The sequence below is a fragment of the Hypomesus transpacificus genome, chromosome 13, assembly GCF_021917145.1.
Source record: "Hypomesus transpacificus isolate Combined female chromosome 13, fHypTra1, whole genome shotgun sequence".
Classification (NCBI taxonomy): domain Eukaryota; kingdom Metazoa; phylum Chordata; class Actinopteri; order Osmeriformes; family Osmeridae; genus Hypomesus; species Hypomesus transpacificus.
The window spans coordinates 3,464,080-3,485,418 of record NC_061072.1 but is presented as its reverse complement, the minus strand read 5'-3'; the positions used below and the strand labels follow the sequence as shown (position 1 = coordinate 3,485,418).

General features: G+C 41.0%; 2 protein-coding genes across 4 annotated transcripts; both read left to right on the top strand.

The window, feature by feature from the left end:
• Positions 1-3,107: 3,107 nt before the first annotated feature.
• On the top strand, positions 3,108-6,586 carry uros (uroporphyrinogen III synthase). The gene is made up of 10 exons (XM_047032413.1): positions 3,108-3,373; positions 4,242-4,325; positions 4,413-4,496; positions 4,598-4,694; positions 4,885-4,959; positions 5,368-5,442; positions 5,543-5,626; positions 5,768-5,853; positions 5,937-6,035; positions 6,158-6,586. Exons 2-10 carry the CDS (start codon positions 4,263-4,265, stop codon positions 6,278-6,280), a joined length of 786 nt encoding a protein of 261 aa, XP_046888369.1. The 5' UTR covers positions 3,108-3,373; positions 4,242-4,262; the 3' UTR covers positions 6,281-6,586.
• Positions 6,587-7,044: 458 nt separating this feature from the next.
• Positions 7,045-10,888, top strand: mmp21 (matrix metallopeptidase 21). Of its 3 annotated transcripts, none has more exons than XM_047032410.1 (7): positions 7,045-7,197; positions 7,312-8,215; positions 8,300-8,439; positions 8,772-8,913; positions 9,053-9,310; positions 9,430-9,602; positions 9,901-10,888. In XM_047032410.1, the coding sequence occupies exons 1-7, from the start codon at positions 7,045-7,047 to the stop codon at positions 10,204-10,206; spliced, it is 2,076 nt and encodes a 691-aa protein (XP_046888366.1). In that variant the 3' UTR covers positions 10,207-10,888. The 3 variants fall into 3 exon arrangements, with proteins under 3 accessions (XP_046888366.1, XP_046888368.1, XP_046888367.1); XM_047032412.1 differs by having other exon boundaries at positions 9,430-9,594; positions 9,901-10,011; XM_047032411.1 differs by having other exon boundaries at positions 7,108-7,197; positions 7,326-8,215.
• Positions 10,889-21,339: the final 10,451 nt, after the last annotated feature.

Sequence of the window (21,339 nt, the reverse complement as noted above, 5' to 3'; positions counted from 1 at the left end):
CTCCCAGCATGTGCAACCCGCCCTCTTCAGAGGATTCAGAACGCAGCGGCCCGCCTGGTCTATAATCTACCCAGACGCTCCTATGTTACCCCGCTCCTCATCTCTCTCCACTGGCTACCCATCAACGCCCGTATCAGATTCAAGACCCTGGTACTGACCTTCCGAGCAGTGAACGGGACTGCACCCGTCTACATCAAGTCTCTCCTGCAACCTTACACCCCCACCCGTCACCTACGGTCTTCTTCAGACAACCGCCTGGTGGTCCCACCGCTCAAGACTGCCCGGTCCCAACACAAGTTCTTCTCCTGTCTGGCCCCCCAATGGTGGAACCAGCTCCCCACCACCATCAGGGACACTGACTGTCTCCCCACCTTCAAGAAAAGGCTCAAGACGCACTTGTTCCGGGAGTACAACAGCACTTAAGAATGCTTGGCTGGACTTGTTAGTTAGTTTGCTCCAGGATCACAATGACTCTTATTGAGTGACTTGTTTCTCTTTTTAGGTTAGATATAATTAAGTTAAGTCTTGTACTCGCTGTGAAATATTTTACTGTTGATTGTTCTTCTACAGGTACAGTCCTGCACTTTTGTGGTTCATGTTGTTTAATTTGTAACTTGTATAACTGCATGCTCTTATGGGTCTTCCCTTTGGCACTTGTTTAGCTTTTCACAATGTATGCTTCATGTTTTGGCTACTTGCAATGTTTGGGACTATCACGTTGTTATGATCAGTGACCTATGCTCTTTTGTAAGCTCTCTCTTGGAAGTCGCTTTGGATAAAAGCGTCTGCTAAATGAATAAATGTAAATGTAAATCATTGTTTATCATTATTTAATGCATTAGGCTAAATGTTGCAGCCTATGTAGGCTATTTAAGTATATTTTTTTTATTTGTTTTACAAGTTTGCATGTCACAGAGGGCTTCATAGAACTGCCGCTCAGCCAACCTCAACCCTCAAGGAAGACAAGGAAAAACTCCCAGAAAACTCAGTAGAGGAGCGCGCAAATTTTTTCGCATTCATTTGAACGCAAATACTGTTTTTTTGAACTTCATCATGAAGCTTCATAAAATATAGTTTTTTTATGTTTTTGTCAAAATAAGATGATCGGTAGGCCTATCATTTGGAAACTATCTTTCGTTTTTATATGTTTTCTTAGCCTACCTCAATTCTGACTTGTGTGCCGAGTCCGACACCTGGACTTCTGTGTGCGTGCTGCAGTGGCTGTGACAGGTTGTCACCTGTGCTCTTGTTGAAATGTCCAAATTACTGTTGCAACAGTATATATGCTGAGGTTAGGCTGAACTCTTTGTCCAGCCTCTCTCAATGTTGCCCCATGGTTCAAAACATGTTAAACCAATGTTGTTCGAATTTCATACTGTAAATTTGGCCCCTATTCTTCCACGGCTTCCAGGTCTACCTCTCCGTCTTCCTACCACTCTTCCTCCACGGGCTCCCCCTCTCATCCTCACTCTACCTCTTCCTGCAACATTGCCTTCCATTTTTGATGGGGACAGGTACACTGTCCTGTTGCCTTTTTTATAGTTCTTACACCTGATTGGTATGTTTACAATTAAGCACTTGTACACCTGACGCCCGTGTTTGATCCATTCAGTCACAGATGTCGCATTTTACAAGGCAGTGTCTTGAAAAGGCAATTAAGTGACATAATCTTATATGTCTAATGCAGAAAAGTGTGTTAAGTGATTTGCAAAACACTGTGTGTATTATTTTGCAAATAGTGTGAGGCTGAGAATGTGCTTATAGTTGTGCAGATCTGAGCTGCTGTTTTGCTCCTTGAGTGTCAGGTTTCACTAACTGTGTGTTATTTGACATTTTTATGTCCAAGCAATCGGAAAAAACTGTAACTCTTGAATTTTCCTCAAACCACACCCACAAAAATCTAGACTTTCAATTGTTCCATACCCTTTGCCCAAAACCTGTTTAGTGAACATTACTGCTTAGTTTTTTTATTTATTTATTGATCATACAAAGTAAATGCATTTAGCAATAAAGAAAATAATACAGTAACCACTACAACTTGTAGTACTGTCAACCAAGAACAAATAAAGAATGGGGTAAAAACCCTCTGGTGTGCCGGATCCAGGCTAATTACATTGCCTGTTGGAGATTTACCCTGGTACAGTATATGAGTTTCGGTCATAGACCTTCCACCACCACGCCGAGAAAAACTTTTCAATTGGGTTGAGAAAAGGGTTGTATGGTGGAAGGCAAACATATACAGTAAAAGTTGCTGGTTGATGTTGAACTATTCTCGTATACGGACACCACGGTGAAAGCTGACATTGTCCTAAACCACCATTAGAAACAAGTGTGAACAATTTTGAGTCACTGTTTTACAGATAACAACTGTGTTGTAGATGTGTTTATTGTTTGCCGCCTGTGTTTACCATTTTTCAGCACAAGTGCATCACAGTGCAAAATGTTTTTAGTGAGTGAGAATGTGTTTACAGTTTTGCCAAAAGAGTGTCTGATTCGACAAATGGGTTTAGGCCACTGAACATTTGTTTCAGAGAATGGGGTTTAGTGTTTTAGCAAATGTGAAAACTGTATTTATCAGCAGGCGAAGCCAGCCTCAACAAGGAATCGAATTTCCGGGGAATTAGTTTCAAAATAAAGGCCAAGTGACAAAATGCTCTTAAAATTTACGTAAACAATAAACTTTATATGCCAAAATGTTTGGAAAATGCAAATGATAAAATCACACGAACAAGTTAATTAAAGACTATTGACCAATTGTTGGCACTGTTCAACGTTCAATAATCTTATTCCAATTATCATAATGTACCTATAGCAGCCAAGATAAATTATAGTATAGCCTACCACAATTGTTGGAGGACACAAGGCAAGGCTATTTCCAGGATCCCGAATACTTTCAATGTTTTACTTTTGGCAGGCTACTACAGCTCCTATCAGTAGACTAACTAGAACGATGTTTTTTTTTAATCATGACTATAGCCTATTCATATTAACATACGTTATTTAACTTAATTAAACTTATTTTAAACCCAATAATAACTCGTTCAACTCGAACAGAGGTGTACTGCGCAACCAAATTCACACGGTTTAGTCGCCTACAAATCAGGCCGGTTTTTATTCTGAAGGCGGATTCGCCAAACCGGAAATAGTATTGAAATCTATTGGATTTAGTAGCAAGTTGTATCATTTGCTAAAATGATACAAATCACTAAATGTATCAAGTTAGTTAAAATCAAATAGAGCAGTATGTTACATAGCATATTTAAACATTGCTTTGAGTACAATTCCCCCCCCCCAAATAAAATAGTTCTAGTGAACAACGGCACTGTTTCCACCGTTGATGTATCAACAATGATCCTAGCTGGAGGAAGTCGAGGTACAGTAACAAACTGCAACTGTTACATTGTTTTTCATGATTAACAAATTCACAATAATTGTTCTGGTGGTTAGTTTGGAAGTTAGCTTAACCACAGACTATTTACTTTGAGGGCGTAAATTCTCTGCAAACAGTGCAGTTGCCACAAGATGTCTGTGTTGACATCTAAACTGCACAACAACGGCAGCAACAGCAACAACAACATCGCTGTGCTATAAACGACTATACGCTACTTAGATATACATGATTTGAATTAAACTCGTTCCGATTGTCTAACCCTACTCTAAATGCTGTTCGAATGCCCTACACCAAAAATGACACGACCATGTATTGAGCCTACTCACCAAGATAAGCTTGCTGCACTTAATTGGTTTATGACATTTTAGGCTACGTTTTTGTGCAGTTTTAAGTGTTATCCAGCTTGTTAGCTTGTCATCCAAAGCAACATAAGATAGCTACGTTTGTCATGAAGTGAATCAACTGTGAGTCATCGTTTGGAGAGCCTAAAATAAAATTACATCCGAAGTCAGTGCTAGATCTTGCACAATCATAGATAATACACCCCTTTCTGTCGTAGACACATACATTTATCTCTGTCATTTAAATTAGATTGCTTAAAAGTACGAGGCGTTTCTCAAACGAATTGTTTGCCAAATGCATATTCAGTTAGTTGATGACAGCATCTTATCAGAAGGTAACATATGACAGTCCTTGGGTGTAGCTAGCTCTGCCTTCCCACACATAAGGCCTCTTACAGTAATCCCCACATGACAGTAGTCTTTGAGCTAGTTGATTTGGTCCTCTCATTGGTACATTTACATCTTGACTATTTTGACAAACATTTATCAATATACTTTGTCTTTCATAGCATTCTGAGACTTCTATCAGGATGCGTGTACTACTTTTAAAAGAGCCCAGAGAGGGAGATTCTGGACCTGACCCATACGTAAAGGTACTCTATGGGACTTGTCATAGATTTTCTGTTTTGAAGTTGTGCTGTAACTCAGACACTACTATTTACTGTTTTGTCTCTTTACAGGAACTGGCATCATATGGACATACGGCCAAATTAATTCCCGTATTGTCTTTTAAGTTGATGTCTTTGAACACCTTGTTGGACAAGGTAAATACAATTTCAATTTACAATTATGCAGTTATACACATACTTTTTTTTATTAAACAGTTTATGTCACATCTGTTTTAATCTTTCCATGGTACTTACAGCTTTTTCAACCAGACAAGTATGGTGGCCTCATCTTTACTAGTCCTAGGGCTGTTGAGGCTGTCAACATGTGTTTAAAGGTAGAAGAAAGAAAGCAAGGTGAGGAGATATAACGTATCTCATGTCGATTTAAGAAGAGAAACATGTTGCACATGGTGACCTTTATACCTTTCTAAGCTATTTTCTGAAGTTACAATGGCTGTGTAGGTCCAGTGAATGTCAGAAGAGGCCTTATCACATTTTCTGTGTTTAAAATAATTAGGCTACTAATATAATTTTTTTATTTCAGAGTGGAATAGTCATGTAAAAGACAAATGGAATGCCAAGTCCATTTATGTTGTTGGGAAGACTACCGCATCTTTAGGTATGTATTTGCTAACCAATGTGTGAAGTGCCTCCTCTCTCTACCAATCACGATTGACTAATTCAAGCACTGAGTGTGCCAGGCACCTGGATGTCACATAAATGTGTCAACGATGATACCACCCGGCTGTATGTAACTGGAAATGTGTTCTATACAAGTGACAGTTTACCGTGAATGCATTTATTCACACCTTGTATTAAGAGACTGGGCAGATGAAACTCTCTTTTGATAGCCAATTCTGCATCTGACTAATTCTTCTATACCTGCAAAATATAGGAACATAATAGCTGCATTGTCATTATTATTTGAGATGAAACAACCCAGGTTACCCGTATAATTTAGATGTTTTATCAATTTATCATCTTGACTTGACTTAAACAAAAGGTGTTTCGGTACCTCTTGTTTCAGTGCAACATCTGGGTTTGGTTCCTCTGGGAGAAGACACTGGGACTGCAGATGTTTTGTCACAATTCATTTTTGACAGTATGTCTTTAATGTATGATTTCATAAGATAAATATGTTGTTTGGAAAGTCAGGTGAAATCAGCTGCCCACAGTTAATGTAATTCTTGTTTCACATATAGGACAAAATGCCAGTACATTACCATTATTCTTCCCCTGTGGATCAATCAAAAGAGAAGTGCTGCCCACTGCTTTAAGGGAAAATGGTAAGTAGTTATTACTACAGACAATAACTACCAAGTAATTTAACTTGATGCTACAAATGCTTAAAAAGTTATGTGAGTTTCCTTGGGTATAAGTTTACAGTGTACATGAAAATCGGTAACTCTTAATTTGACTGTTTCTAGGAGTGCTTCTTGAGACACTAACAGTCTATGAAACAGCTCCACATCCTGACCTGGAAAATAATTTGACAGACTATTTTACTGAACAGGTTAGCTCAAGTCACACAGAGTGCTTTTTCTTCTATAATATCCATAGCTTTTATGGTTTTAGACATGTCTGATGTACACACAGGGTGTCCCGGCCAGCATTGCTTTCTTCAGCCCATCAGGATTCAAGTTTTGCTTTGAAACGGTTAGAAGATTATCGTCTGAACAGCTGAATCAAATCAAGGTATACATTTCTTACCAACACTCTTCATTGAACAATTACCTTAAATAATAAATATATTAATAATACATTTACAATTATTTTGATGCGATACTAAGGCTTAGTTGTCCTGATTTTCTGTCTAGTTTTCAGCCATTGGACCTACTACAGCAGAGGCCATGATGGCAGAAGGACTATCAGTAAGCTGTTGTGCAGAGAAGCCCACTGCTGAACATCTAGCCGCAGGGATAGTAAAGGCTTTAGAGTAACTCATCACCAACCTGAAAAATATGATTCCATCCACCATCACCATCTGCATTCATATTCTGAATTTAATTAATTTGTTTAGGATTGTTAATTATTTATTTCTGTCAATCCAATGTTTTCACTGTATTGCCTTGGTTTTCATCACAAATGTATTTATTACCCTGTTGGTATTGTTTTTCACTCAAGTATGTTTCAATCAAATGATTATGTTTGTGAAAGCTGAAATTTGGTTCATAATATAATGCTTTACATGTAATCACTGTTATATTGAAAAATAACAGGTGGCTGTACCTTATTTACCAAAAATTAACTGACCATAGTGTTTATGACTCAGACTGGCAGTTTGGTTGGTGGTTCTTTATGATTTAAGACCAATATGTGAAAGGTATTTAAAGGCGCGGGGCTTTATCACAACAGGTGTTCTTGAAGAGAGGTGTCGCGTGGCTGTGCTCGGACCTCACGCACAGGGATGAAAGTGAACAACTTCTACTCATAAAACACTCAGATCTCATTCACTGGAGCGTGCGCAAAACATCCCATATAATTTCATTGTAGATTTCAACATTTGCACAAGACTGAAACCAAAGTTTACTTTTCGTATGATAGCGATATTACCGACACGCCTAAATTAGCGGGCTATTAAACGTACCATGACTGCCTCTTTTCAGACAATCTCAACTTTTGGGCGTGGTATGTGAGAGAAAGTATTTAAACGCACTGCTGTTTTCATAGTGCCAGCATTAGAATTTCTAGCTGCACCATTACGATGCTGACTTTTATCCAGCTAATAACATGTCTCATTCTGACGTGCATCCATTGCATGGATGCAGAGAAACTCTTTCACAGCCGGGATCATTCGGATGTTGAGATTCCTGCATCTCACCAGGCTGAACTCATAACTGATGACGACACCGCAGAGGTAAACGCATACTATTTGAATACCAGTGATTAACATGATATTAAATTAAGTTCGAGCACTATTTCTTCTGTCATACAAAGATTGTTTCATGTTTATAATTAGCCATGTTATCAGCGGTTTCTTTTCAGGTATGGCTTTATAAAACCAGTGAATTGGGGGGAGATCCAGTTGGAAGAAGAGTCCAGTGAGGATTTTGCTGGCAGTGACCTACCATCTGTTATCAAGGAGGGGGGGTCACAACTTCTTGAAGGTGGTAATGAGGATGTTGAAAGTCCTTCGTTTGCCTTAGCTCTCAGGGAGTTCCAGAGAGTGTCAGGTCTGTCAGTTACGGGCATCTTTGACGATGCGACCAAGACAGCTATGAACAAGCCGAGATGTGGAGTCCCAGACATGGAGAAAGAACCAGATGATCCCCCAGAAGCCAACCCCACAACTCTTTGGAGTGGCAGCCTACCAACAACTGCCACAGGAGATGCAAACATTCACACTGCAGATGGGATGATCAGCAACCAAACAGAAGCTGGTGTAATCAGTGATGCTTTTAATAGCTCTAAAATAGACTACTTTGGGGGTGACACAACATTTAGTGATGTTTTTAATGACACCAACATGTTGACTCTGAATGTCACTGACACAGACAATACTTCCACTGTTGGACCCAATATTAACACTACTGCTATAGATATGAACGGTCACATGGAGAATGGTTCTGTGAGCACCCCATTAGTTCCGCATCCAAGTCGTGCGCTTAGCCGTAGGAAGCGTCAACTGGCAACCCTCCTGTACAAGCGCAGGCAGAGGAGAGAGGTGCGCGGGACGGGATACATGGCCTTCTCCAAGACGGTACTCAAGTGGAGATTGATAGGAGAGGGCTACAGCAGCCAGCTGTCCATAGAGGACCAGAGACACATATTCAGACTAGCCTTTAGGATGTGGAGTGAGGTCTCTTTTCTTGAGTTCATGGAGGACACAGGCTCTCCTCTGGAGTACATAGATATCAAACTTGGCTTTGGCACAGGTAATTCCAAACACACACATTTTAAATGTAATGTTTCAGTGAGTAATTTAATGTAAATACTGTCTACCTGTGATTGCAATGAAGGAAGACATTTAGGATGCAACCAGAAGTTTGACGGCTCTGGCAGAGAGTTTGCACATGCCTGGTTCCTAGGGGACATCCATTTTGACGATGATGAACATTTCACAGCACCCAATGCTGGGAGTGGCATCAGCCTCCTCAAAGTGAGATACTATTATGTTACATTTTATTGTTTTAGAAGACACTTTTATCCAAAGTAGTAGAAAATCAAGGATTAGACTAACAGTATATTGGTGGTAAGAGTAAAAAAACTGTGTATTTACCAGGTACAGTGCAAAGTTGCCACATTTCAGCTATGATGAACTACAGTGCAACAGTAACACCTCATACTATAACAGCATATTTAGGAATTTGAGAAAATGTACTAAGGCATAGATTTGTGCATCTCTTTTTAAATGCAGAAATCATCGGCATAGTGACACAACAGGAAACTTGGAGAATAAGCTTGAATCTCATCCTCTTCTTTATTTGTCAGGTTGCGGTGCATGAGATAGGACATGTCCTAGGTCTGCCTCATATCTACAGGAGTGGCTCTATCATGCAGCCCAGCTACCTGCCGCAGGAGTCAGGCTTTGAGATTGACTGGATGGACAGGAAGGCTATGCAGTATCTTTATGGTAGGGGAGGCTAATGAAAAGGTGGGAATACAGCACAATTTTGTGGACAAGTTCCATTGAGCGAGACACTTCCTTACATTGCTGTACCTTAAATTACAATAGACATACATATATTCATGTGGTTGTTTTTTATTGTTAGGTGGCTGCAGCGGCCGTTTCAACACAGTGTTTGATTGGATCAGGAAGGAGAGAACGTCATACGGCGAGGTGGTTATCCGTTTTAACACCTACTTTATGAGGGACAGCTGGTACTGGCTGTATGAGAACAGGAACAACCGCACACGCTACGGGGATCCTGTGGCAGTGCAGGTCGGCTGGCATGGGATACCAATGGATGGTGTGGATGCATATGTACACGTTTGGTCTAAGACAACAGATGCTGTCTACTTCTTTAAAGGTGACAATGGTCAACCCAATTCACAGGCCAGTGACTCACACTCACTCACAGGTAGTGCACTCGGTATAGAATTTTACTAAAAAGTGACATGTCTGTATGAATTCTCTCCTTTGGGACAGGCACTCAGTTCTGGAAGTATGACACTGACAATGACCAGGCTTTCATAGAGGATCCAGAGGGATACCATTACCCTAGACTCATCTCTGCTGGTTTCCCAGGGGTCCCCAGTCCCATTGACACAGCCTTCTATGACAGAAGGGACTCACACATCTACTTCTTCAATGGTATTTATGTAAGGACTGCCAGCCTCCTCTGCACCACTGAGACTTATTTTATACTCCCACTGCTCTATGACTTTAAATTTTATTCACATGGGATAAGAACTGTAGGGCTATTGCAGGAAAGCTTAACACAGGCCGATCGCAGGAACTCATATGCAATTGCACGTATATTGCACAATACATCCAGCTAGAAAGAGTTGTTTATTTGAGTAAATTGATTGTTTGCCTGTTTACTTTAACTAAATTAATAATGTGCCAGGAAAACTGTGATTTAGCTGTCCATCTAAATAAACTAATCTCTTACAATAGGTGTACACATTTGATGTAAAAGCCAACCGACTGGCCCTTGGCTTTCCAAGAAAGATCTCAAATGTTTTCCCGGCAGTAGTGCCAGGCAACCATCCGGGTGGGAACATAGATGCTGCCTACTTCTCTTACACACACAATGCCATCTTCCTGCTCAAAGGCACATACTACTGGAGGGTGGTGAGCAGTCGAGACCGTTGGCGTCGACCCTCACTACCGCATAATGGCCTGTTGCCATGTAAGGCAGTGGACCAGCATTGGTTTGACATCTGTAATGTTCATCACACAGCACTGAAACTGTCTCGCTGAGTTTGAGTCTGGGGACTAGAAGTGATCTTCATGACGACGATCTGTCAGTTAACCTTTAGTTTTTAGGGATGCATCTACATTTAGCATGGTATGCTGTCTTCAGATTAAATATGTGATTCATTTATTTTTTGATGTCCTTTACTGGACTTTAAATCAATTTACATGTACTATGTATGTGTGTGTTACTGTAATGTACTACTGTATGTACTATGTAATATTATTTACTTAAAAAACAATGCTATTTTAAATGGAAAAGTTATGGTTCTTGTCTCCCCGAACCCATCTATCCAACTCTTCTGTTCTTTTTTATTATAATTCTAGTCCAGTTTGTTCTAGATGCACGTTCATACATGAGAAGTGGCGCTATATCTGAGTGAGATTAACTAGCTGCAAATGAAATTATTTGATATACTACCAGTATCATACGAACATAAGGAGTAGGCCTATTACAAAACATAGAACACCAAGATGAAAATGTTCTCCATAATTTTGATTTTGGCTAGTTTTCCACCTAGGTTACCTCAAACACATAAAGACATAAGCACCATAGTTTCTCCACAAAGTAAGCAGACGGTTATAGTTAGCGATCCTTTGATTATCAAAATGAGTGAACAGGTGGGACCCGCTCCTTTGATTTACATTTACATTTATGCATTTAGCAGACGCTTTTATCCAAAGCGACTTCCAAGAGAGAGCTTTACAAAAAGAGCATAGGTCACTGATCATAACAACGAGGTAGTCCCAAACATTGCAAGCAGCCAAAACATGAAGCATACATTGTGAAAAAACCAAAAGGGAAGACCCATAAGAGCATGCAGTTATACATGTTGCAAATTAAAACAACATGAACCACAAAAAGTGGTTGAGCTTTGATAGGCTACATCAGCCTACATCAGCCTACATGAGGCACACTACAGTAAAACATTAATTTAAATGTGAGAAAACAGGAAATAGAGAACATTCTTATTCAGCCCGTGATAACCATGTTGCTTACAAATGATATTAAGGTGTATGTATAGTGTAAGTAGTTTATATTATTAGAAAATAAAACTTTGAGTTTTATCATATTTGTCCATATTGTGCTGTTCATTTTCCTGCTATTGATTACCAGTCGTAACTCTACAAACAGGGTTTAGGACGTAAGAAGTTCAAGGGCAATAAACTACAGAACTGCATCACTTGTGGGCTGGCAAAAGGAAGGGTTTTGTGGAGGAGGGAGTTGCAACCTCATCAGATAAACTAATTGTGCAGGCAGAACCCAGAGAGCTCTGTCCGACAGTAATGCCGCTTTGCTCAAATTCACCTGAAGTGATCGACCAGTGCTGCTGTTTCCCAGGTGGGGAAGAATGTGTGTTGATTCACCAGGTTTGCCATTCATCCTGAGAGAACAGGATGAACAGCATACAACTTGCCGCTAACTTTCCTTTGTCAGAGAAACCATGGCTCAACCCCCCCCCACTTCTTTAGGAAAAGAAGTACACTGTAGAAATAAGATTGCTTTTGTTAATAAACACTGGAAGTGCTGGAAAACAGAAAAAGGTCTATTCTTTTGTTTGCAGTATCTTCGTTCTTTTCAGTATTTGAAAAGTTGATAGGTCTAGTTCTTAAAAAGCGTTGGCCATAAAATAAACTTTGATTGAACAGGAGAGAACAAGAAGAAGGGATGAATTGTATTTTATAGCATTGTTCCATTTTAGCCCATCAAGTGAGCACGGTGCAAAGAAACAGACATTGATTCAGTAATCAATACCTTACTTGAGCACTCTCCTATTAATTCACCTAAATTTTAGAGATTAGGCTCCTGGTGGGCTTTAGATAACTGACGTTGTGCTGCAGGCGTTCCATAGGCCATTATTAATAAAATTGAAGTAGAAATCAATTACAAGCAGAGTTACAAAATGACATGGTAAGTGGAGCCAGAGAGAAAGATGTTGAGAGAAAATTGTGATGAGCCTGCTCACTCATTCACTACAGGAACCCTTTCTCTATCCAGACATTCTCAGCATACCAATCAATCAATTGGATTAATCTTCCTCTGTTGAAGATGTGCTTGTTTGTGTGCTTGTTTGTGTGCTAGTCAATACTGCAATGCTTTGTAATTTTCATGGTATGTCTGGGATTTAAATTAACAACCAGAAGGAGAAATAATTTCTTGCTTCAAAGGTCAGCCTACTTAAAATCAGTTAATGCCCAGTCACAGGTTTGGTGCGGGATTAATGGAATATTAAGTGGAATTACTACTCCCACCATGTTTGGATGTGACTGGAAATACATTTTTTAGACTTACTTGGACTAGGTTTAAAGTAAACTTGTTTTGTTGTTTGCCACACTGTATATTTTTAGATGCATCTTCATGCATTGTATATTGTGAAATGATTGATACACGTGTATTCAAGCTAAATTGATACATCCCAAGCCCTGCAGTCTGTGGTAACACTCGTTGATTACCTGTCATGATGAATAGTGATGAAGCTCATTTACCTTGTATGCTTCCATAAAGGGATCACAAATGCATACCTTTCCTCTCTTGTTACAAGGTTGTGTTGTTCCAAATGAACTGTCACCACAGAGGCTGGGGCTACAAAAACACAAGAGTGTTATCTGATAACACTAACATGAACAAGGCTGGTATAGATAAGATCAGTCACAGGGATGCAGCTTGAGACGCCACAGAGGGAGGAACCCCTCTCCACAGGGGGCAGGCAAGCCTTGGAACCAACATTGTTGACTATTGGGAGGAAAGAGTAAATTAACCAAACTCCAGCTCACTTATACAACAAAACACATTAGAGACTACCCTGTAGGGAGAGCAAATAACTTGAGGGGTTTTGCCTCATCTTTATATGGCAGCAGTGTGGTGTGGGTTAACGTTGGAATAAATCATGGACGCTATTATCTTTTCCTCGAGGGGTGTCGGGTACTGTGTCACCCAAGGGTTTCTGTTTGACAAACGGGTGCATGTTGGAGATAATGTGCAGCATTTTGAATGCGCCTGGGATTCGTGTCAGTCACCTCGAGCATCTTCAGAATAAACATGTAGGCTTACAGCCCCAATCAGTATTTCTTTGTGTTGCATTAACCAGAGAAAAAATGTGTATGATTTGTGTGATTTGTATGAAAACGGCCTCAGATTATTTTGTACTGAGCTTCTTGTAAAGACTTCATTTCCATTATGAATGCTGTGGTGTATAATTTCTCCTGTGAAAAGACATTGCTGTTGCCAAGAACCTGCGAGGCTGAGACAAGGTTAACTTTAGTAATTTTTTTAACTTTCTTTGGCACTTGCTTTTAGTATTGTCTGACCTGCTCTATGTACAGTAATTGACTAATCCAATGATGTGCCGGTCTGATGTTGCACTGTGCATGGTATAAAATATGGCATAAAGCTGTCTTTTTAAAGCTACAATAAAGTATGTATAATACTGAGTGTATGTGTAAATAATAATCATTCTCAACTGTAAACCATTGTTACTAGAAGGACAGGAGGGAAGCAGCATGAAGTACAAAGACCCAGGTATGGGAACAATCTCTTCAATGCTATTGATCAGTTACCATGCAGAAGGGATTGTGAGGATGGAATCCTTTGCTGCATTCCACAGCTGACCTCATTGGTTGGTATGATTATTTCAATATTCCTTCATATTCCAAGTGAACAACTCACACCGCCCAATGGGGCCCGGAGCGTTCCCCATGAGACCACCCCCACCCTCTCTGAAACTGTACTCCATGTATTAGGCCCTTGTGTCTTGTCAACCTGGGGTCTCTACAGCATTATGTTTGTTTCCATGCCCAGCAAGAGCCACATGGGCTGAAAACAAAACAGATAGATATTGGTTCATGTTTCAGCCTCTTTGACCTAAAGTCTCGTCTGAGTAGATAAACGTCATTTTGGCTGGTTACGAATATTTGGGACACCCCACCTGATTTCCTATTTTTACTGCAGAGTAAACTAATGTTAACTACTAATGAAGAAAAAACACAATTAGTTTTTCTTCTAAAGAGAAACTGACCTGACGAATCCAGGAGTTTAGTCCTACTGAGACAGTGTTAGATTCAGAATACGTACCAGTAGAGGGAAACCTCAACACATGGAACATGGCTAGAAAAGAAATGGAACAAAGTCTATAAAGATACATAACTGACTGTCACTCTGATAATGTGTTGATCACAAGATAAAGATAAATTGATCCAATAAAATATGAAAAAACAACATCGTTTTTTTGTCATGGAGAATTTTGAATGTAGCTTTTAATGCATTTGACTACAAAATACCCTTTTGAAGGAACTGAAGCATTATCTGTGTCTGTGGTAATCAATTCTAACCCTACAGAGGCATGGCAAAGTGTGGCGTGTAAATCAGTTTACAGGTTGCAGGTGTTCATGCAACATTCCCCTGTCAACAAGGGCCTTACCGAAGGTCACTCAACAATTGATCCCATATTAATGCTATTCTCTATTGTTTATGTACAAGTCTCCAGCTTTCATACAGAATAGTTGTCAGAAAGAAAATTCTCAGCTCAAGAACGGACATGTTGTAAGTAGTGTACATGTGGAGGGGAAAAGACTGTCAGGTAATTTTATGCTTTGATGCAACATCAAAATGAGTAGTGTAGAGAATGCAAGTACCCAGGGGCACTTGCAAAATATGATGTTTCATCACATCAAACATACATCAATTTTTTTTAGGTCTGAACCAGTCAAAAGATTTGACTGCAATACTAAAGAGAGTGTGGATCAGCATTTTATCCACTGTAATCAGTGTGGAATTCAGGCTCTCCTGAAAGACGGATTTGGAGCTGAAACTTGTTTTGGGAATTAACTCTCGTTGGCATCGTCAACGAGGCTTGTTTACTGGGTTCAAATCAAGCATTCTCTCTCTCTCTCTCTCTCTCTCTCTCTCTCTCTCTCTCTCTCTCTCTCTCTCTCTCTCTCTCTCTCTCTCTCTCGCTCTCTCTCTCTCTCTCTCTCTCTCTCTCTCTCTCTCTCTCTCTGTCTGTCTCTCTCTTTCCCTCTCCTTTCTCTCTCTGTTTCTCTTCATGCCCCCGGATAAATACGTTTATTAAATGAGAAAAACATTGACTGATGCTTTTGCTGCTCACTGTCACTCAATTTCACATCTCAAATCAATATTTCAAAAGGTTTATCATCATATACTTTCAAGCAAAGGGCTTCTTCTTGAGAATGTTTTATGTTGGGGAAAGGTAAATAACACTCACATCTAGACTTTCATGCATTCATTTATCTACAGTGGGGAGTTGTGATGGGGGAGGGGAGACTTTTCTGCTAAATGATGTCTGCCTGTAGTAAAGCCAGTCCCCCTGGGAGAACTCAGTAAAGTCATACTGGTCAGTTTGTGCTGTGTACTTCAGTTCCCCAATTACAAATGAAAACAAAAACATCTATACTTGATGGACATCTTAATTGATTTCCATTCTGTGAGGAGGAGGTATTTTGTCGAAGAAGACCCCAACTAATTAATCCCCCAAATGCTTGTGTATAATACGCGCAGTTGGCAACAAATCGCTTAATAACAACCAAAAGCAATCTTACTGCTACATTACATTTACATTTAGCAGACGCTCTTATCCAGAGCGACTTACAGTAAGTACAGGGACATTCCCCCCGAGGCAAGTAGGGTGAAGTGCCTTGCCCAAGGACACAAATCATCTGGCACGGCGGGGAATCGATCCGGCAACCTTCTGATTACTAGCCCGACTCCCTCACCGCTCTGCCATCTGACATCCATACGTCCATACAGCTACCCCCTAATTTGTAGCATTATGGCATGTTTATATGTGCCACAGGGAAGAGAGAAAGAGAATTGACAATGCTTGAACCTTGAACTCTGGCCCCTGTGGTCTCTTACAGACAAAAAAATTAATGGATGGTCTGGCTATGTCTGTGTGAGTGACAGCTGCAGGTCAAGGAGAGGGAGGGGACCGTCCCACGCATGACCAGACAGAAGCAAGACACCAAAATGGGAGAGTGACAGAACTGGAAATATTTGTAAACCTTGTCCTGATAAGTCTAATGGTCATGCCTTTCAATGTGCCTGTACACTATAGGTTCACACGGCACAGGTGGACAGTAGGAGTGTCTGATGTTCAAGCAAAAAAGTTTTAGGTACATATTTACCACATGGTGTGGTTGCTAAACTGAACTGTTAGTTAACTGTCTTCGACATGTTTTTTATGTCTTCTCATCTTTTCCCGTCTTATAAATTGAATGAGACAAATGATGGCTGCATGTTTTTGTCACTCATTCAAACAGAAGACACACCTGTTTCTTAAACTACTTGTAAATTCAGGAGTTCATTAAACGGCAAGGCTTCAGTGTTTTTCTTTCTCCAAACCTCCATCTTTCTCTCTTGTACCATCCTATTATACCCTTGTGGAGCTATCCCCACCCCACCCCCAACCCCTACCCACACAATCATCTCTCTTTCACCCTTTTCCTCTCTGGCCCCTCCCTCAACACTCCCATTACAATCTCTCAGTCCCACCCAGCTGGCATCCCCTAACAGATGGGGGTGATCTGGGGAGAAAATTGGTCTGCTCCAAATAGTTCCTTGGAGAGAGGATGGGTGTCAGACACTGTGTGCCCCAAGGCCAATCTGTCTACTAAGGCTCACTCAAACGGTTTGAGATGTTCCCCTTACGACAAAGCATGTGTTTATGTCAACAACCACGTATTGTCTTGAAATTATTTATTTTATAATCTAGCAATCTCTTTTTTATGACCTGAGTGTTTGGTAACATCTCACAAACTGAAAATGCTATGTTTAGAAAACAATGGACAACAACTGCATTCTAATCACCTGCATCTTGTTAAAAATCCGACGCATCTTGAAAAAAGGAATCCAAGTGGTGTGTGTGTAATCCCTTCGGTGAGTAATATGCTTTGTGAAGGTTCCCAAATACAGCAATTGAACTGCAGAGCTTTTAGGTAGTGTATTGTCTGCCGTGCAGTCATGCACGAAAGCCGTGTGAGTGAGTGTGTGTTTGTGTGTGTGTGCATGTTGTCCTCATATGGTCTTGTGAGGGATTCACCTCTATGTGAACTGTCTGCCACCCTCAGCAAGGCCCCCTCACACAACAGAATCCAGGCTCAGTCATCACACACTCTCAATGGACGGTCTTGTTAAATTTCCATTAGTCCTTAAAGGTGCTCAAAGCACCAAACATGTGACAGACATTCAGACTAATTAGAAACCAGGTGTATGAACAGCTCTTCTGTTTACTGTATTTGCAGTAATGCTTATCTTGTCATAGTTCTGAGTTTTCTTGTACAAATACCCTGTCTCATTGCAAATCATAGTTGACCAAACCCAATTCCTTAGTTAGTAGGATCTGCAATGATAATTCATCATCCATTGGCTGACTACAATTTTCATGTTGTATTCCCCCCCATTCCACACATAGAAGTTCTTTGATAACGTGGGTAGAAACCAATTTGAAAACAGACCTCAGAGTTCCTCCACTGCCAACAGTTCCTATTATTCACGACTGTCAACTGAAGAATATATTTTATGAGTCAATGACAGAAAGATGACATGCTACAAACTGCCTTTGCGACTGTATTTGCTTTTTATATCAACTGAAACTGCATGAGTGAAAACCTTGGGCCATGAATTATCATCCTCTTCATTATGACATGCCTTTCACCGTGAAGAATGTGCTGTTTACTCCAACCTGCACTTCAGGATGGGGCGAGGGGTGGGAGTGTTCTACCTCTTTGGCTGCTCAAAGAGAATGTTTCTGCGCGAACTTCAGCATTCTTGTATTTGGCAGGTTCTAGAAATGGATGGAATGTTGCTGGGGTTAGCTGAGGGTGGGGGGGTGCTGCTTTACATTGACGGTTTAGCTTTCATGTGCATCTTTCCCTGATATGATGTGTAAAGGTGAGGTACCTGTCATGAGATTCTGCTTGGAAAAAATTGTGGAATCCGGACCTCTGTGCTGTACGTACGTCAGGGAATGTACAATAACTATTATTCTTTCAAACTGAGAATTCAGCAGGAGCGGAACGGCTTCTAAAGGTACGGTGACAAATCTAGAATGACATTGCCACCTCATATCCCTGGAATCAAGTGAAAGGTTGGTGCCAGTTGTGTTGTCTCTAGATTTAAGTTGCGTCAGTCACAGAGAGATTCTTGCCAAAACTGTACTGGAAAAATCCTTATGTATGTCAAAATAATCACGGCGTACAACACTATTCTGGCATAAGGTTAAACCTATTGTCCCACAGGTAAAGGCTTGGGCGAAGTTGCCATTGGGTGGCATCATTAACGTGTGTTTCACAAGTTCAGTAATCGCACCAAAGATTGAATAGATAGCTTTTATTGAAGCCGGGCTGGTAGTGTCGTAAATAATTATTCCAGTTCCCGTGTATAGTGAAAATTAATCAGAGTGTCGAAGTGAGGAAAATCCTAAGTCCGTACAAGTCAAAAATAAACTAAGTCCAAAGGTTGAAAATTATTCCAAGTGTAGACAAGTGAAAAATAAACTAAGTCCAAACGATGAAAATTATTCTAAGTGTTGACCCGTCAAAAATCAGGCTAAGTCCCAACGTTGAAAATTATTCTAAGTCCAAACCAGTCAAAAATCAGGCTAAGTCCCAACAGATGCACTGAAACTCAGAGTATTGATGCAAAGGTTTATTCCAACACAGGGTAAAAAAAGGTATCCAAGTGAGTAAGCTCCCAAGAGCAGACTGGCAAGTTCTCTCCAAACGTCCTCTTATATACTGTATTTTCTGCCTATTATTTGTGTCATTTTTTGCTATTGGTACAACACTGTTGGTCACAGATACATTATGCATCCTCACATTATTGGTACCTTTCTGTTGATGACCATTTCTACGCTTCGTCACCCAATTGGCCCCTATACCAGGGTTTCTGATTACAGAAGTTGTGTCACGTTGGCATCTCTGTCCTTACATAAATCTGACCATGTCCAGGCTCGTGTTGGGTGCACACATATCTTAGACTTTCTTCTAGTTGGTATGGGATGCTTGTGCTTTATAAACATAGAAAACCCCTTGACACAGACCTAGGCCTGACCTGGGTGACAGTTTCAGACTTGGTTTAGAGGAGTTTTCCTGCAGCTTGGCCCTATGTGTACGTTCTAATTTACGGCTAGGCCTCTGCATTCCTTAGAGTGGTACTCCCCTATCTTCCTTTGCTAAAACCAACGTTTCACACCTCTATTGTTTTTACTCAGTCAGAGCTTAGCATCACATTTCCCATAATACAACTTAGAGTATAATATAAGGAATAATTGAGACATTCACTTTTCAATTAGATAGTTCCATAAATGTAACCCATCTGGCGTGGCGGAAAGTCCATATGGGTCACGGCTGAGCAGCAGCTCTATCGGTTCCCCCGGGGAGTCTGTATAGATGACAGGGAGAAGCAGAGAAAAGGGGAGAGCGGGAGGGCGACAAAAAAATGGTAGCACAATGACCAAAGCAACGGAAGACACTTTTATACAAACCTCGTAATTGAAACGGGGAGTTTCTTCGCATTCTTCCGTGCTTTCGCTAGGCTGATGCGTATGAAGTTGATTGGAGTTGGTGCGCATTCTTTCGTGCTTTCACTAGGCTGATGCGAGTTAGTTGATTGGAGTGGAGGAGGAGTCTTGGTGCGCTATCTTCCTCCCGAACTTCAGTTAGTTAATTATCTCCCTTACATGTGTATATGTGCATTTGTGTGTGTAGGTGGACATTTGGATGTGGGTGTGAATACTGAATATGGAGGCCTGTTTCCCTTTTTTTCTGTAGGCTTTGCTCAGGGGCATGACACATTTCTGAAGGGCTTTGGAACCCCTGGCCTGATAATTCCTTCAATTATTCAATGGTTGGCTGGCAGATGAAGTGAGGCCATGAATAAAGCAAATCCACGGGCACATGAGCTCTGATAATACAAACACACTATTAGCACTAATTTTGTCTGTTTGTCCTTGAAGGTACACCACCGTGTTACGCTGAAACGAAGACCCGCGTCGATGCCTCGGCTACTGTGAGCAGGGGTTGATATTTATTTTTAAATTATTTATTATATTTATCTAATTATCCAGGTCTCCCTGGATGGAGCGCTCGGACAAACTGCCGGCACATTCAACTGCACAGCAGATGGGGGATGGCCAGAGGAGGGGGGGGGGGGGGGGGGGGGGGGGGGGGGCATCTCAGCTTTGACTCCCAGCCAAACGCTTGTAGGAGTGAGCTTATTGCTGCCTGCTTGTCAAGTCAGCCAAAGGGGGTCTCTCTGTCTCGCTATCTCTCGCTCGTCCCTTTTCCAGGGAAGTGTTTATGAATCTGGGAGAAATGTGTCTTGAATGCTGCTACCGTGACATTGGGAGAATAGTGTGTGTCCTATTATGGGCCTTTTTGCTTACCAAGCCACTTCTAGGGAAAGAGCTGCAGTCATTGAAAGTCACCTTTCCTACAGTTGCCCTCTCGAAGTATTGCTGTCGAGTGTATGTATGTAGGTGTGTGTCTGTTTGAGTAGGGTCGGGGCAGGGGGGGATGAAGTGGGGCCCTGCCGCTGTGCTCCGCCCTTGTAAAGATGTGGGTTTTGTTTTTCGCCGTGCTCTGTTGGAGAAACAAAGCTAATCATGCAGATCGGAGGGCCAGTCTGTCACACCAGAGGGGCCAGGTGTTTCTTCCTCTCCCTTCTCCTTATTCTCAGAGCACCTGCTTTTACCCATCTGCACCTGCCTTCTGTAACCACACAGGGACCTTAGCGCTAGCTCTCCCATCTTAGATAACAGCTGGTCCCAATGGCGCAACGGTCTAGCACCCCAACAACACGCAGTGCACACAAATCCCTTATCTCTTGCTGAGGGAGAGATCATAAATCCTGCTGGGTAAAGAAAGAGAGGTAGACTATGGAACATGGCTCTGTTGACTACTATTAACCGACTGAGGTGTACCATTGTTTGTGGCCTTGGTGAGATACTTTTTTTTAAAGCAGTTGTGAAAGCCAAAACTGCCTGACATGTTTTTGTTTAGTACTGTGTACATACCGTGTACATTAGTAACGTGTACCCTGTTCTTATTCTTTCACAGCAATTGTTACATGATTTTAATCTACGCAGGAACAGACTCCTGATTAATTTTGTTTAATTGAAATGT

Bases quoted from the DNA above. Each gene is read 5' to 3' on its own strand.
- uros (XM_047032413.1), top strand. From the start codon at position 4,263: ATGCGTGTACTACTTTTAAAAGAGCCCAGAGAGGGAGATTCTGGACCT. The intron at 5,443-5,542 runs GTATGTCTTTAA...TTTCACATATAG, and splicing joins GTCACAATTCATTTTTGACA to GACAAAATGCCAGTACATTA. The intron at 5,627-5,767 runs GTAAGTAGTTAT...GACTGTTTCTAG, and splicing joins CACTGCTTTAAGGGAAAATG to GAGTGCTTCTTGAGACACTA.
- mmp21 (XM_047032410.1), top strand. From the start codon at position 7,045: ATGCTGACTTTTATCCAGCTAATAACATGTCTCATTCTGACGTGCATC. The intron at 7,198-7,311 runs GTAAACGCATAC...CCATGTTATCAG, and splicing joins CTGATGACGACACCGCAGAG to CGGTTTCTTTTCAGGTATGG. The intron at 9,603-9,900 runs GTAAGGACTGCC...CTCTTACAATAG, and splicing joins ACTTCTTCAATGGTATTTAT to GTGTACACATTTGATGTAAA.